General features: G+C 37.9%; 1 protein-coding gene across 9 annotated transcripts in view; it reads right to left on the minus strand.

Annotated features, from left to right (window-relative positions):
* The window catches only part of TNIK (TRAF2 and NCK interacting kinase), a 413,088-nt gene that overhangs the window by 169,416 nt on the left and 227,207 nt on the right, over positions 1-16,465 (minus strand). For all 9 annotated transcript variants that reach the window (XM_051983151.1, XM_051983153.1, XM_051983152.1 and 6 more), the window contains exons 4-5: positions 4,792-4,917; positions 481-591 (exon numbers count right to left, since the gene is read on the minus strand). In XM_051983151.1, coding sequence (XP_051839111.1) covers positions 481-591; positions 4,792-4,917 — 237 coding nt within the window. The remainder of the gene's footprint in view (positions 1-480; positions 592-4,791; positions 4,918-16,465) is intronic.

The raw sequence follows: 16,465 nt of genomic DNA on the forward strand, positions 1-16,465 counted from the left end.
GGTTGGCACTTTCTCTCTCATTTATAGCCTTGGAGAGTTCTCTGAGGGATTAAGTGACTTGCCCAGCATGACCCAATCAGTAAGTGTCAGGGATGGGACATAAAATGTCTTTGTCCACTCTACCATGCTGGCTGGCTATCTGGAAGTGAGCGATAAGACTAAACTATAATAGCAACTTCACGGGGCTCTTGTGAAGCCTGAATGAGACACTGTGTGAACAATGTTTTGCAAACTGTACAGCACTCCATCAGTAAATGCCAGGGATAATCATAAAATAAGATCCAGAAGAGTTTCACATCTTCTTTGACCTGTTTGGCATCGTACTCATTTTCATTGGAGCGAATTATCCCAGATGCCTTCACCACCGACAGAGTTAACAATCCTAAAGGTTGGGAACACTTGTTCCCTGTGCCCCTCTCCCTAGGTTGTCTCCCGTTGATGGCATCAGGAAGTGGGAGAAGGCCCCCATATGACTCGTACCCGTAAGATCTCCCGGCAGATGTACGCGATCCACTCCTCCTTCAGTGTGTTGCCTTTTGTATTCTTGATCAGATCTGTGACAGAGCCCGCACCACAGAATTCCATCACCAGCTGGCAAAGAAAGGATGCAAAGGCACAATTAGTATAATTAGGGTACGAAGCATCTGTGGGCTTGGTTGAGCACAATGGAAGGCCCTTCAGGCCTCCACCTTAGAGTGCCATTCTTGGGAGGGAAAGTGATCATTAGACAATGTGGACCAGAGGAAATTCTAGCTTCTAAGGTGGAGGAGTTACTGGCTAAAAATAAAGTGAGGAAGAGAATTTCTTAAATTTCCAACCTCAAAATTATCATAAAAAAATAGAAGGTAGTTTTCCTTGGCCAAATAGGAAAAGGAGGCAGGCTGACCTCAAGGACATGTCCATTGCTTGCGGCACCACATTCTTTCTGAAAACCTTACGTTGGATTCTGAACCATTGGATGGGGGAGATCACCAACTGGCATGGAGCCATAGCTCCTGGTGCCATCCCAAATAACAAAAATACAATGAAGCATTTACTTTAGGTGGTTTTCAAGTGACACTGTGAACTTCCTGGGCAGAGACTCTGTCTTTAATTAACTTCAGTAAAAGTTCCCAGGAGGTTGGATACATCAAATAAATTCAATAAACAATAAATCCTTATTTAGCACCTTTCATCCCAAAGCTCCAAGCTCTATAAATATCAACTCATTATACTGCCCAATAACTTTGCGGAGTAGGCGTGAGGCACACTTCTTACTTTAAAGAGGGCAAAAAGGAGACAGGACAAAATGAAAATTGCCAACTCTGAACTTTTCTGTCCATTGCTCATATACAGGATGACCTCCCTCTGCCTGATAGGTTCTCCTTCTCTTTGAATAAATTCCATGGCAATTATTTTACACAATATCTTTTCCAAATAAGGGAAAGTATAGGGTGAAATTTAACCCAATATAAGCAGAAATCAATCCCTGACCTGCTAAGGATAGAATGAAAACAGTCTGACCAAAATGATCTCTGTTCATTTATATGGACCTCATTAAATGATAGGTCCTTGACTGTCGGTAACGCACAAAGATAGAATCTGTTGGCCTGTGATCATGGAAGATCTATGGAATTCTAGCACAATCAGTCTATCCACAAGAATTTATTAAATACCCAGTGTGGGTCAATTTTTGTATTCCCAGTGTTTAGCATTATGAGTGACACATGGGATATGCTTACTACATTTCTGTTGACTGCCTTTTAGACAATCACCCACCAGACATGAAGATAAATTCTGGGAATCCAAAACCAAAATAATGGATGCTCTCAAGCGGTATAAAATTCTAAGGACTCTCCCTTTCATGTTAAAAAGATCATAGGATCAAAGATCTGAAACTGGAAAGGAATGAAGAGGCCCTCTAGTCTAACCCTGTCATTTTACAGATTTAGAAACTGAAGGCTAGAGAAGTTAAGGTTACATGGTTATTGGATCACAGCTCTAGAGCAGCAAAGAAACTGGGTGACCTATTAGGGCCCCCGTTCATTTTGGAGGGGGGAAATTTAGACCCAAATTGGTTAAGGGAATTGCTCAAGATTGGGAGCATAAGGAAAGGCTTCATGAAGATGATATGCTTGAACTTGTGCAAAAGTACAGGAAACCAGTTCAAATACAAGTAAACCCAAGAGAAATCTCATTAGTTAAAAAAAAATTGTTGAGTTTTTTTTTGGTTTGGTATATAATTTTTTCTTTTTAGTTTTTTCTAAATCCCATTTACAAAAATATCTCAAATGTTCCAAGACCTCCTACAAATCTAGCCATTATTCTGGGAGCAAGCTGGAGAAAATTTGCCACCCCTGAGCCCTATTAGACTGTGAGATTACAGTTTCCCAAGGGAAGCAGTGAAAACCCCAGGTCTCCACATCTTTTAAAATGACATTGGACAAAATACTCTCGGAAATACTGTGGGGAACAATCGCCCTCTGGCCAGGCTCTTATGCCACTGATTTCTGACATTTCCTATTCTCACACTCAGCTCTGGCTAAAGCCCACTACATTCTTTTTTTCTTCGTATGGAACAAAATGATCATTAAATTATGTAATAGCCATAAAACCCCAGCAACCTAAAACACCTTGTTTGCTGGTGATTGGCGACCCCAGTCACACAGCAGTGTTGATAATTATCATGCAACCACACGGTGGGGGTTTCTCTCACTACAGGTAGCTGATTCCGTGAACAAATAGAATCAAGCTGCCAAACACAACTGAGTTAAGTCAATAAGGAAATTCTCATAAGGAAAAAAAGAACGGACCAGCCAATCAACAAACATTTATTAATATAGTACTCTAAAATATAATCTTTTAAAATAACTTCATAGGGGATCTTGCCCCATTTTCCCTTCTTTTCTTTTGATACATAGCTTGTCTAGAGCCTCGAATATGATAGGTGATCAATAAATGTCTTCTGCCCTACACTTATGTAACAAATTATTACAATAAAACATTCAATAAATGTGTCCTCTGCGCTCCACTCAGTTACCTACTAGCAGACAGAGGCTTGTAGTAAGAAACTGTGTCAGCTGACAGTCGATGGCTGAAGTGAATACTATATTGCAGAACTGGGATAAAAGTTGGGAATACAAATAGAAAGTTTTTGTCCACAGGGAACTTACATTCTAACGGAGAAAACAGTATGTGTGTATGTATACACATATGCATATGAGTATACATATACATATGTATATGTGTGTAAGTGTATGTATTTTATATTTATCTATCTTTCAATCAATCAATCAATCATCTGTTTTGCTTAGCCTAGAATGTGACCAGAAGGATATTTTGCCTGGTTTCTGGTGTCTGCAGAAGTGATTCAGACTTGTGATTTCTCTAAAAACACAATAGCCCCAATATAGACACACTGTGTGGCTTTCTAATTTCATAGTAATTAGTCTACTTCAAAGTCCCTGGCTTGTCAATGATAGAGTTATCCAAATGGAGGACAGCCCAAGTGATCCTCTTCACCAGTGAAAGGCAGAGGAAGTATGAGGGTGATGCTATGTGTCAGTAGCTCGCTGCCTTTCTGAGAGATCTTAATCTTTATTGAAAGAACTCCCATTTTTGATTTCCGTATTGCGACCTGAGCAGTTGATAAAGGAAACTCACTTGGCCATTATCAGGAGCTGGTGCTAAACAAGTGTTTATCTCTGCAACAAGCCTGATAGAATTCTCTGAGGTTATAATTCAATCAGACACTGAAAACATTGCTTAGTTGCTGTGACGTGCGAAACACTCGAATTTTACCCCCCAAAATCATTTTGGGGATACTTGAATTAGCTTGAAGGCAGGGGACAAACCCCTCAGATTTCTGAATATTCTGGGTGTATGCAAAATAGGACTAATATGATTACATTCCATACCTCAGAGTTGCAGTAGAGAGAGGGTTGGATTTGGAGGGAGCTAGACTCAAATCCAATTTTGCCATTTAATTAGTGTGACCTTGGATGAACAACATATCTTATCTGAATGGTCATAAATATATAAAATAGAGGGGTTGGGCTAGATGGTCTTTAACGTAGGTGGTCTCTAAATTTAGATCCCTATTCAATGTAATCCCCAATATGTTTGAAAGGATATTGACATCCTAGAGCACAGAGGATCATAGGTTGTCGTTTGTCATCAAATACCAATAAAAAGTGGGCTAGAAGAGGTGGGATGGAGAGAAATTATTTTAAAACAAATTGTCTATTCTTCCTCACTGAAAAAATGGCTGCTGAAGAATCCTGAGTATAAAATCATACTCAGATTCAACAAGAATTTATTATATATTAATAATGTACCAGACACTTTGCTAGGTAGAGGGGATACAGAATCAAAAATGATGAAAGTACTTTGAGAAACTCACATTGTTGGGGGCCAAAACAATCTATTCACATATAAGTAAATGAAAATCCATATAGTTTGGGTCTAGATAAAAAGATCTAAAATCATCTGCACAGAGATGAGAAAAGAATCCATAGGAAGTGATGAAATCTCCAAGCAATTTCAAAGAGGGAAAAGAGGGCCCAGAACAGAGTAATGGAGATACTGGATATCCAGGAGAAGCCAAAGGAAGATTATCCAGCAAAGTAGACTGAGGAGTGGCTAGATAATTAGACTCTATTTTAGAAGCGTGCTACAATATTGTTCTCAAGAAAAAAGAGAACTGAAAGGTCAGTGAGGGGATAAGAAGAAAGACAAATGCTGTCTGTTGGTCAAAGTCCAGACGAAAGAGAAAAGAGAGAAAAAAAATGAAATGTGAAAAAGAACACTTACCCAGAGCTGGTCATCCATTCCTGGGGGATTCTTTTTGATAAAAGCACCATAGTAAGTAGCAATGTTTCTGTGATGAGAGTATTTCTTCAACATGTTAATTTCTTGTTTGATTTCTTCCTCTTCATCCTGTATGAATCAAAGAAAATGGGTCATTAAAATCCAATGGATCTACCTAGCAGATTTAAATAATACATCATCAGCTGCATAGAATAGCCAATAGGTCTCCATGTTGTTATTTTTTTTTCCCCTTCCTGATGAGTAGATAAGCAATCACAGTGATTATATTCCATTAGAAGAAAAACCTTTGAATGATTTTTGATTGGGAATGTGAATGTTGAGGGAGGAAGTATTCTGCTCACATAAAGAACTGGTCCCCTCAGCTCTGTAATTAGCAGGTCTGGTCCCTGGAGCAAACAACATAAAACTAACTTTTGAGATATTCACTTGGTGAGGGGAACTTGAGGATATGACACTGTTGGATGAACAAAGAACAACAAGAAACTAGGCAATCAACAAACATTTATTAAGGGTTTATTAAGGGTATTTGGGTTCAAAAAAAGCAATAATAGTCCCTGTTCTGAAGTAGCTCATAGGGAGCCAACAGGTAAATAACTAGGTATGCACAAGTTACATATAAGATAGATGGAAGGTGTCAGGGAGACAGCCTGAGGCCACTGAAAGACTGCCTCGGGGGAAAAAATAGGCTAAGGCACGGCAAAGGAGCAATTTACCAGAGATATGGCCTGCTGGGATTAGGGCAAGGTGAAAGGAAAGAACATCTCCATGTGGCAGCTTCCAAATTCAGCTAATTATTCTTTCTAAATTAGTCAATCAAAGGTATTTATTAAGTGTTTACTAAGTACTAGGGATATAAAGGAATACAAAAAGAATTCTAGATCTCAAGAAGTTTACATACATTCTAACAGGAGAGACAGCAAGATGTCAATAACAAAAGAGAGGGGGAAGAAAGAGAGAAAGAGAGAGAGAGAGACAGGATGGTTTAAAAAGATATAAACATGATGGTGAAAAGATAGAAAGGAGAGAGGAGGTAGAGGATAGAAAAGGTAGATGATTGAGATAAGATAAAAATAGATGATGGAGAAATAGATGACAGATAAAAATAAATGGATAATAGAAGAAAAGAGTGGGATAGATGATAGAGAAGAGAGAAATGATGGAAAAGATAGATGATAGAGAGAAGACAGATATAGAGAGGATATAAATGACAGAAAAGACAGAAAATGACAGAGAAGATTGAAATAATAAATGACAGAGAAGATAGATGATGGAGAAGTTAGAGAGAGATGATAGAAAAGATAGATGATATAGAAGATATATATAGATGCCTGAATATCAGAAAGATAAATAATCAATAGACTGACACACTCATATAAATGCTACATTCAGCGGGTCCTACCTGCTGAACAAGTACAGTTACTCTCGGTGCTCTCTAAATCTCATCACCCTAGATCAGAAGCCTGATCAGTCTGCCCTATTTACTGTTCTAGGAAATGAAAGAATGTACTTCCGACCCAATTTATATCCTCACTTAGAGGGGAACAAGGAAGGAACTCTTATGTAACATTTGCTCCAGGCCACTGGGAGGCCATCTACATCAAGGGGCATCCACTGACCAAGCATGGTATAGGAGAGACCAAGAACAGAACAGAGAAAGACAACAGGGATGATGAACACCAGGTACATCAGTCACATTACTTTTGAAGAAGGAAGTTTTACTGAAGGCACTTCACTGCTGAGGATGAAAGCCAGATCATAAGAGATCCAAGAGACAGTGAGCTCTGAGGAAGTTCACAAAGCAAGTGAAAGTACTTCATTCCAGAAATTGAATGAGAAAATAAAAGAAAGGGTGCAACAGCTGAGAAGTGGTGTGGACCAGATAGATATCAGTAGAGGGAGAATTTCTGTGATGTCATAATTAGTAGTTATCAGGTAGATATTTCAGGAAAGGAAACTGAAGTTTAGAGGTTATACAATTCGGCTAAACTAAATCCCAGAGCTAGGATTTGTCCCCAAATCTTAACCCCAAGGCTAGTATTTTATCTACCACTTCCTATAGCTTTAAATATTTGCATATCAATCATTTGAAAAGTCTGTATCCGAAAATGAAGGAAAAAAAGAGGAATTTTTCAAGTCCTATTTCATAGATGAGGACACACTATAAATACTTTGAATATGGTCATATTTTAAAATAGTTTTATTATATATTTATATATAATCTTGAATTATATATATATATTATAATTATATTACATATACATGTTTTATATATATAATATATTATAAAAAATGTAACATTTAATATATGTAGAAAGTTGACTATGCTTGTCTATATGATACAAAAACACCAGATTTCTTTATTCCCTCCAGTGGATAAGGATAGATGAGAAGAAGGCAAAACAAATGTTCAATAACTGAAAAAATAAAAATATATATTTAAATGTATGAATTTTACAATAAACATGAAATTTTCTTTTTAGTCCTCAAAGCTTCTCATAAGCTAGCTCCTTCCACCCGCACATTTCCAGTCTTCTTCCATCTTACTGCCCCACTCTACATTCTTTGATCCAATGAAACTGGCTTCTTTGCCATTCTACATCAGTTCTGGGCACTTTCTCTGGCTTTCACCTTCCCAGAATGCTCTTCCTTTTCATCTTTCCCTCATGACTTCCCTACCTTCCTTCAAGTCATGTTTATAATCCCATCTTTTACAAGGAGTCTCCCTTTATTCTAATATCTTCTGTTTTTAATTATACCCTATTTATTCTGTTAGTATGTATTCATATGCTTGTAGTGTTCCCCCATTAGATCTTCTTTAGGGCAGGAACTATCTTTTGCCTCTTTTTCCATCCTCAACATTTAGCACAAGACTTGGCACATAGTATGTGCTCAATAAAGCAGCTTTATTGACAGACTGCCTAATCATTGACAGTTATTCTTGGAAATTGATAATGTTTAATAATATATTGATGTAGAGTACTTTACAAAATGCTTTACATATGTATCGTATTTCGTTTTATCTCATGAGATAGAAGTATGGGTCTGATTTCATCACTCTCTTACTCATGATGTGTTGGTGGCTCCCTATTTCTTCCAGGATAAAACTCAGATTCTTTAGTGTGGTATTCAAAGTCCTTCACAATCAGGTGCTAGTCCACCTTCCCAGCTTGTTCCACCTTATTTTCCTTCCAGACGTGATGTTCCAGCCAAGTGGCCTTCCTGCAGTTCCTCACACATCTCCCACACTCCATCTGCATTTTAAAAGCTTTTGCACAGACTACATGGCAGGCTCAGAATTCCTCCCCCTATCCCCATTCATTCTCCACTTCTGCCTCTTAGAATCTATGGCTTCTTTTAAACCTCAGAACAAGAGTGACCTTCTTCAAGAGTCCCTCTTGCCCAGGCCGTGCCCTTCCCCAGACTACCCTCTTGAAAAGCCTTGAATTAGACTTCAGTTTTCCTACCCATTCTGATAACAAGAGTATAAGGAAGGTCATTCAGGGGGCCCTTGATGACTTTGACCCCCTTGGAGGCAATTATTCCTTTCTCTTTGTCTTTGTAGTCCTCTTGCCTAACACAGCGCCTGGCACAGAGTGGGCATCTAATAAATGCATGGTGATGAATTGAATAAGAGCTTTAATGAATAGGACATTTTATAGTATTGAGCTGAATGAAATAGACCTTGCAACTAGCACTCATTACTTCCAGCTCTGGCCTCTGGGGCCAAGCAAACCAACCCAACCCTCTTTACCATGACAGCTTTTCAAATGCTTGAAGAAAATGTTCATGCCTCCCTTCCACTACCCCAGGCTAAACATGCTTTCAACTGATTTTCCTATGGCAGGATTTCAGGGCTCTCCTGCACTGATTTCCCCTATACAAATCCAGGCCTGGTATTATGTCTGTCTCTTCTCCAAAGCACGCTAATTCTCTGGAATTTGGAATATGATTGGAAGATCCTATTCTTGTAGCATCCCAGTAATCTCAGACTAGCTAAGGAGTCACGCTGACAAAGTGTTTTTCTGTCAACAATGCTCAATGTCTCCTAAAAATATTTATGTTTCCTTTTTTCCTCATTTGTCATTACAGTTATTTTCTTGAAACGCTAAGAAATAACATGGCAAGTCTTCCATATCTCTGGGTTCTTTCTATATAGACCAAACATGGTAATTGCATTGGACAAAAGGTATTTCTGAGAATGGTGCAGCTGGACCAGACTTCTGACACTATCCACCTCAAACATTCCTTTTTACTGAGGAAAAACTGAGATCCTGAGAGATAGAGAGACTGACATAGAGATAGACAAAGGCTCTTAGATAAGATAGATAGACAGACAGACAAATAGGCAGAAAGACATAAGATAGATAGATAAATAGGCAGAAAGACACATAGATAGACAGACAGATAAGATACAAAGACATACAGACAGACAAAAAGGAAGGTAGACACAGATAGATATACAGATAGACAAATAGAAAGACAGACACAGATAGATAGATAGACAGACAAATAGGAAGACAGACAAGTAGAAAGATAGACACAGATAGATATACAGACAAATAGGAAGACAGACAAGTAGAAAGACAGACACAGATAGATAAATATACAGACAGACAAATAGGAAGACAGACACAGATAGATAGATAGACAGACAAATAGGAAGACAGACAAGTAGAAAGATAGACACAGATAGATATACAGACAAATAGGAAGACAGACAAGTAGAAAGACAGACACAGATAGATAGATATACAGACAGACAAATAGGAAGACAGACACAGATAGATAGATAGATAGACAGACAAATAGGAAGACAGACAGACAGATGGACAGGTGGGTGGATAAGTAGATAGATGGATGGATGGTTAGTAGATAAGTCGATAAACCAATAGACAAATAGGCAGACAGACACATGGAAGGCTGGCTGGATGGATGGTTAGAGAGACAAATAGGCAGACAGACAGACAGACAGACAGACAGAAAGATGGATGCCAGTTCCTCCATGAAGAATTGCTGAATTTCCCAAGCTCAGCCTTAAAAGTGGTAAGGTGGATAGAACACTGAGCCTATAGTCAGAAATACTTGAGTTCAAACAATTACTAGGTGTGTATCCCAGGTCAAATCATTTAAATCTCTGTCTGCCTCAGTTTCTTTAACTCTAAAATGAGGATAAATTGGGTCACTATGAGAATCAAATAAAATAATGTTTGTAAGTGATTATCATAGTGCCTGACACATAATAGGTGCATAATAAATAATTGAAAAAAAAGAGAAAATACCTAGTATTTGCTTTCTATGTGCCAAGAACTGTACTAAGCATTCAGCAAACACAAACAAGCAAGATAGTCCCCACCTTTAAGGAGCTTATGTTTTATTGAGGGAAAACAATACTTTAAAAGGAGATTAAAAAGTAGTGGCAGAGTGAGGCAGTGAAGCTGTGTTTCTAGTGTCATGTTTTGGAGCCAGTAGTTAGAAAGGTGGGGGCTGGGATTGGCATGATAGAGAAAACTCACTTATGAGAGAGAGCCCCGGGTGGTCCCAAGGGCAGAGACTAAGATTCCTGTGAGGACAAGATAGGGATGGTGACCACCAGAGTAAAGGAACCAGTGTGTGGAGATAAGTTGATCAAAGCTCACATTGTTACTAGAAGGACCAAAGATAAGGAGTTAGGTCCCTGAATTCCAAACTCGAGTTGATATTTAGTCCACTGGTCCATGCCTGAACGCTGAAGGAAGTGGTCAGATCTGCTGTATTACAGTTTTTCAAAATTCAAGATGAAGAAATTTGCCTCTTTTCCAGGGCTATCCGTGGACATAGGGAATTTAACCAGAGGAGAGGCTAGGTCTCCCATTTGGGTGTAGGGGGCTTCCCATGCATAGAATGTCTCTGCCATTTTAACAGAACTCTTGGCTCCATCAGGCTTAATTCAGGGGCCACTTGCCATGGGGAACTTTTGCTGCTTCCACCAATTCTGAGGTCCCTTGGGTTCTCTGGTAGACACTTCAAACAATATCAACCAAACATTACCTGGGGTCTTTGGTTCACACTTACTGGAAATCAGCTCATTCTCGCTAACTGAAGTTAAATTTATGTAAAAAAAAAGGAATGGAGAAGGACATGGCAAGTCATTCTAGTATCTTTGCTAAGAAAATCCCAAAAGAGGTCAAAAAGAATAAGACATGACTGAAAAATGACAGAACAATAACAATAACAAAATGAGATTTAGTTCTAGCACAATAGGAATAAGCCATGTGAATTTATATTTTTGTGACTTTAGGGGGAGAGTCATTATATGCTGATTGAGAGCTAACAGCTCTGCAAATCTTCAAGTGTTACTGTCCTCATTCTATTTGCAATAACTCCCACCCCATCTCAAAGCTTTTCTGAGCAAGGAAATAATGGGGAAGAGACCTTTTCTGGCCTTCATGTCTGTCCTGCCTTCAGCAATACTTATACTAATATGAGGTGTAGGGCTTCATTTGTTCTACCTTTTGGGGAGTTTGAGGGACTTCACTGCGCGGGACACTCCTAGTAAGGATACTCCCTCTACCAAAGCAAATCAAATGCTCTGCAATTTGTAATCTTCCAGCACAGGCTGGGGGTAAATGACTTGTTCAAGATCATCCAGAGGCAGGACCTGAACACAGGTTTCCTAACCTCAATGCTATTCATTCTCTGCTTATGACACACTGTCAGTTTTTATCTTACTTAGGAACAAAAGATCTTACAAGCCTGTTAAGCCACCCTAGGGCAGTGGATTTCCCTAGATGAGGCATATACATTTCCCCATGAAGAAATATCTGTTGCCAAATTTCAAGACAACTCATTAAGTTGTGATATAATTTCCCTAAATGTCTCCTTTTCTAGTCAGCTCCTAAAATGTTAATCACAATTAGGGGAACTTTAACTAAGTTTCTAGAGAGCTAGAATCATTACTTATAATATATCCTAGTTAGTGTGAATGATGTGTTAGGGATTTGATAAATGCTTTGAAATAAACATGTAAGAATAATCGATAAGAAAAAAAAACATAAGAATAATGATTCTTATTTCCTAATGGGCAATGTTGGAATTTGCTCTGATTATGGATACTTTTCTCTCTTTTTTAATGGGGTGAAAGAGGAAGAAAGAAAGGAAAGAGTAAAGGAGCAGAGAAAAAGACAGGGAGAGGAAGAGAGAATAAAAATAAAGGCTTATTCGAAAAAAAAGGGAAAATTAAAAAAAAAATTGCTCCCCCCTCCAAAAAAGAAAGCTTGTAAGGTCCTTGAGAGAATTTTGAAATTTTGTCTTTGAATCCTTCGTACCTAAATAGAACTCATAACTAAGATGTGCATGTCGTCTTGTCCAACACAAAATAAGTTCCTTGAGGGTGGGACCTAATATTTTTGTCTTTCCTCAGTGTCTGGAGAATATCAGCCGATTAATAAATGTTTGCTGATTGACTGTATATTTATTGGATTGGATCAAGCATACCAACAGATGGTAAATCTACCATTCATCCTTGTATTTAATGGGCCCTAATAAGACAAGCACCTTGTGGAATACTGAAAATGTTTTTTTCAAGTACAGTTCCTGCCCTCAAAGGGATTAACATCTGGCTGGAAGATCAGATTTTGAATATGAAAAGTGGGATTGTCCTTATGTTTAAAATTCAAAGTATGGAAGAAGAAAAAACAAGATATCATTGGAAGAGAATGAAAAGTGGAATGGGTTGCTTGGGGAACAATGGACTTCCTGCCTCTGGACATCTTCCAGCAAAGGATGGATGATCACTTCTCTGAGGTAGTGTGAACAAGATTCTTTTTCAAGTATGGCTTTAAGGCGATGGCAGTTGAGGCCCTTTCCAAATGTAAGATTCTATCATTTGAATCAAAGCTATAAACGGGAGGAAATGATCTCCAAACTATTTAAAGTCGTTTTAGTTTTAAATGAGAAAAGAAGGGTTTAAAAAAGAGAAATAAAGTTATAAACCTGCTAGAGGGAAACTAAAATATCTTTAAGAGAATGAGATACAAGAAAAACAAAGCAGGGGTAGCAATGGAGGGGAAAATGAGAAAAACGAGAGGAATCGAAGTAAGGAATGAATACATTATGAGAGAATTATGTTGGGAGTGAAGGAGGAAGAGGAGATACAACCAAAAAAGACTTCAAAGCCCAAAGGTTAAGGAACCCAGATTGTTCTCGTATACTCTAAGACTTGGAGCAATACAAATTCAACAGCAATTTTCTCATCTTTATGTTTACTATATTATTACTATAATATTGTAATTATTATACCATGTTATTTTGCCACATTTTATATATTTTATATAATTTTACACATAGTAAACACATATGCTTATATATTTGCTATATTATTACCATAATAATATATTATTATATTACTGTGCTATTGGGAGAATTTGATTTTGGGAACATACTTTGAATTACAGAGATGAAAGGCCCTACAGAACACAAAATTATTACCAATAACATTAGACCAAGGCTGGTGAAAATAAGCAGACACTTATCTGTTCTAGTTCTGTGGTAAATACACATCTTTTTTCTGCACTTAAATGCATTAGCATATTATTACAACTATCACACACACATACCCTAAGCCTACAAGCATTCTGAATATGGATATAAAGAGTAGACTATGCTATATGTTAATGTTTACACTACTACTAAGAATTTTTTTAAATTTAGGGGTTTTTCTAATAATGAATGTATCCCCAAAATGGTAGGATATCCCCAAAATGTGTACACAAATAACTCTTCCCTGATAGGGTCAAACATGACAAACAAGCAACTAAACAACAAAAATGCACTAGTCCTGTGCTAAGCATTGAGAATATAAAAAAAGGCAATATAGTCCTCATCCTCAAGGGAGGTCACAATTTAATGGAGGAGACAACAAGCAAGCCAATATATACAAGAAGCTATATATGGGATAAATAAGAAATAATTAAGAGAAATAAAAGCACTTAAGAGAAGTTAGGAATGGCTTCCTGTGAAGGTGGGGTTTTAGGTGAAGCTTAAAGGAAACCATGGAGATCAGTAGGTAGAGATGAGGGGATTTATACACATGATGCTGGTCAGAAAAAATGCCCAAAGTCAAGAGAAAGAGTGTATTGTCTGATGAATAGTCAGGAGGTGAGTGTCATTGAATCAGAGTATGTGATAAAATGTAATGAGACTAGAAAGTAGGTTGGGAGTCTGAGGGACTTGAGGGGTGGTGATGTCCTCTATGGTAATAAGGAAGAAGGGGAGGAAAAGCATAGGAAGAAAAATAATGAGTTCCATTCTAGACATGTTGAGTTTAAGATGTCTCCTGTACATCCAGTTTAAGATTTCTGAAAGGCTGTTAGAGATGGGAAATAGGAGATCAGCAGAAATGTTGAGGCAGGAAAGGTAGATGTGAGAACAGTCAGCATAAAGATGTAATTAAATCCATGGGAGTTGATGAGATCACCAAGTGAAGTAATATAGAAGAAGAGGGCCCAAGACTTAACCCTGGGGGCATCGACAATTAAAAGGCATAATCTGGAAAAGAATTAGGAGGAGTGGTCAGATAGGGAGGGGAGAGAGAAAAGTCCTGAAAATCTAAAAAAAAGAGAATATCAGGAGGAGAAGATGATCAGTAGTGTGAAAGGCTACAAAGAGATCAAGGAGAATAAGAAATAAGACTATTGAATGTTGTAAATATAAAATATATATATATAAATAACTTTGGACAGAGAAATGTCAATGGAATAAAAAGACCAGAAGCCAGATTGTAAGAAAGTTAAGGGTTAAGAAGAGAATGAGAAGAGAAAAGGTAAAGATGTCTATTATAAATGGCCTTTTCAAGGAATTTAGTCACAAATTGGAGTTATTTTTTTCCTGGATGGTGGGAGACACGAGTATAGAAAATGAATCAATAGACAGGGACAGATTGAAAATAAGTAATAAAAATGAAAATAAAGTATATATTAGTTTTGAAATAGCTAATGTGAAAATTTGTTTTGCTAAGATACACACACAATATTTTTACAAGTAATTTGTTTTTCTTGTCCTTTCAAAAATGAGGTTAAAGTAAGAGGGAAGTAGATTTCTCTTAATTAAAAAATAGAATTTAATTTTTAAAAATAGGCCAAGAGTTGGACCACCAATTTAATAAGAAGTAAGAATGGAAATGCAGATTATCACTCAGGCAGCAAAACTCAGGTCAGATGCAATGGATGTTTATTTCAAATTGTTAATTTTAAACTCACAGCTTTCCTTTATTTAATGATCTGGAAATCTATGGTACCCAGAAGATGAGCAACAAGTACCACCTCTGAGAGAATGTGGGTCGATGAAGCTCCGAAACAAAGATACTCCTTCAGAGCTTACTTGGTCTGGACTTTTTTGTGAGGTTCCCAGGCTGCTACAACAACTATCTTTACAAAAAAGATTATAGATCTAGGGCTTAAGAAAGGACCTCAGAGGCCATCTAGATCAATTCCTCACATTAATCTCATGGAAAATGAGGTCCAGGGATGGGAAAAGGCCTGCTAGGTTCAGGACATCCCAGCATTTTTTCATGGCTTCATACCACCCATTAAAGCCTTCTGTTCCCTCCTGAAGCCTGAGTGATGACTCCTTTAAGTAGCTAAAGCATCACGTGTATAAATCCTTATGGCATTTACCAGTCCCAGTCTCTTAGACATGTTCAACCATGTTATTTTTATTTATTTATTTATCAATGGCCACAAGGCAGGCCATTAGTATTACTATGTGGTGTAGGTCCTAGAACAACAACTCTTTGGAACTAAATGCAGTTTGTACTGATTTTCCTTGGTCTGAATATGTCTACCCAGCTTGCTTTGTCTTCCCTATCTCTGTTAGGGACCCAGGCAGCAAAGAATAATGACAATAATTATGGGCAGTTCAATAAGGCTTTTAGTTTGTTAAGAACATGATACACAGAATTCTGAAGGCTTTCAGATCATGGTATATGAGGTTTGGGTGGACAGGCAAGGAATGATTAGTCAGTTAAAGGAAAACTCAGGGAAGACATGATAGTATCCTTGGAGAGCTGTCTTGTGGGAAAAGGGCTCAATGGATTTTCCTTGGCCTCAGAAGTCAGAAGTAGGAATGGTGGGGAGAAATTATAGAGCTACTCAACAATGTAATAAACCATATTGGGAAGTTAATGGGCTCCCCCTCTCTAGAGACCTGTACAAAAAAGCCATATATCATCTTCTCAAGTGTGTTATAAAGAGGGTTCTTTTTGCATAGAGGCTATGTGAAAGTGAGCAATCTCCAAGGTGCTTTTCAACTCTGACATCCTGGGAATCACTTTTCCACCCGGTTTTCATCTGAATTACCCCCTTTTCTAATTCTCTTCTTCATTCACTTCAGTGCCAACATCTGACTTTCCTTTGTTCTTTTTGTTCACTAGACTCAGTCAGAATCTTTCCTTCTCCTTTTTATCTACCAAAGTTTAACTGTCATAGTCCAATGCCACCCATTGGTAGTTATCACATATTCAAATACATCCTTGGGAGGTAACTGATGGGGAAGAGGCTGAGAAGGGAGGGAAGCAGTTAACCTCTAAATCCAAAATCTATGTGGCAGGTACTGAGACATTTTCTCTTTATCACTTCCCTTTCCTTTTTAAATAAATAGGAAGAATAAAAGTTCAGCCAGA

The sequence above is a fragment of the Antechinus flavipes genome, chromosome 3 (genome assembly GCF_016432865.1).
Source record: "Antechinus flavipes isolate AdamAnt ecotype Samford, QLD, Australia chromosome 3, AdamAnt_v2, whole genome shotgun sequence".
In the NCBI taxonomy this organism is placed as follows: Eukaryota; Metazoa; Chordata; class Mammalia; order Dasyuromorphia; family Dasyuridae; genus Antechinus; species Antechinus flavipes.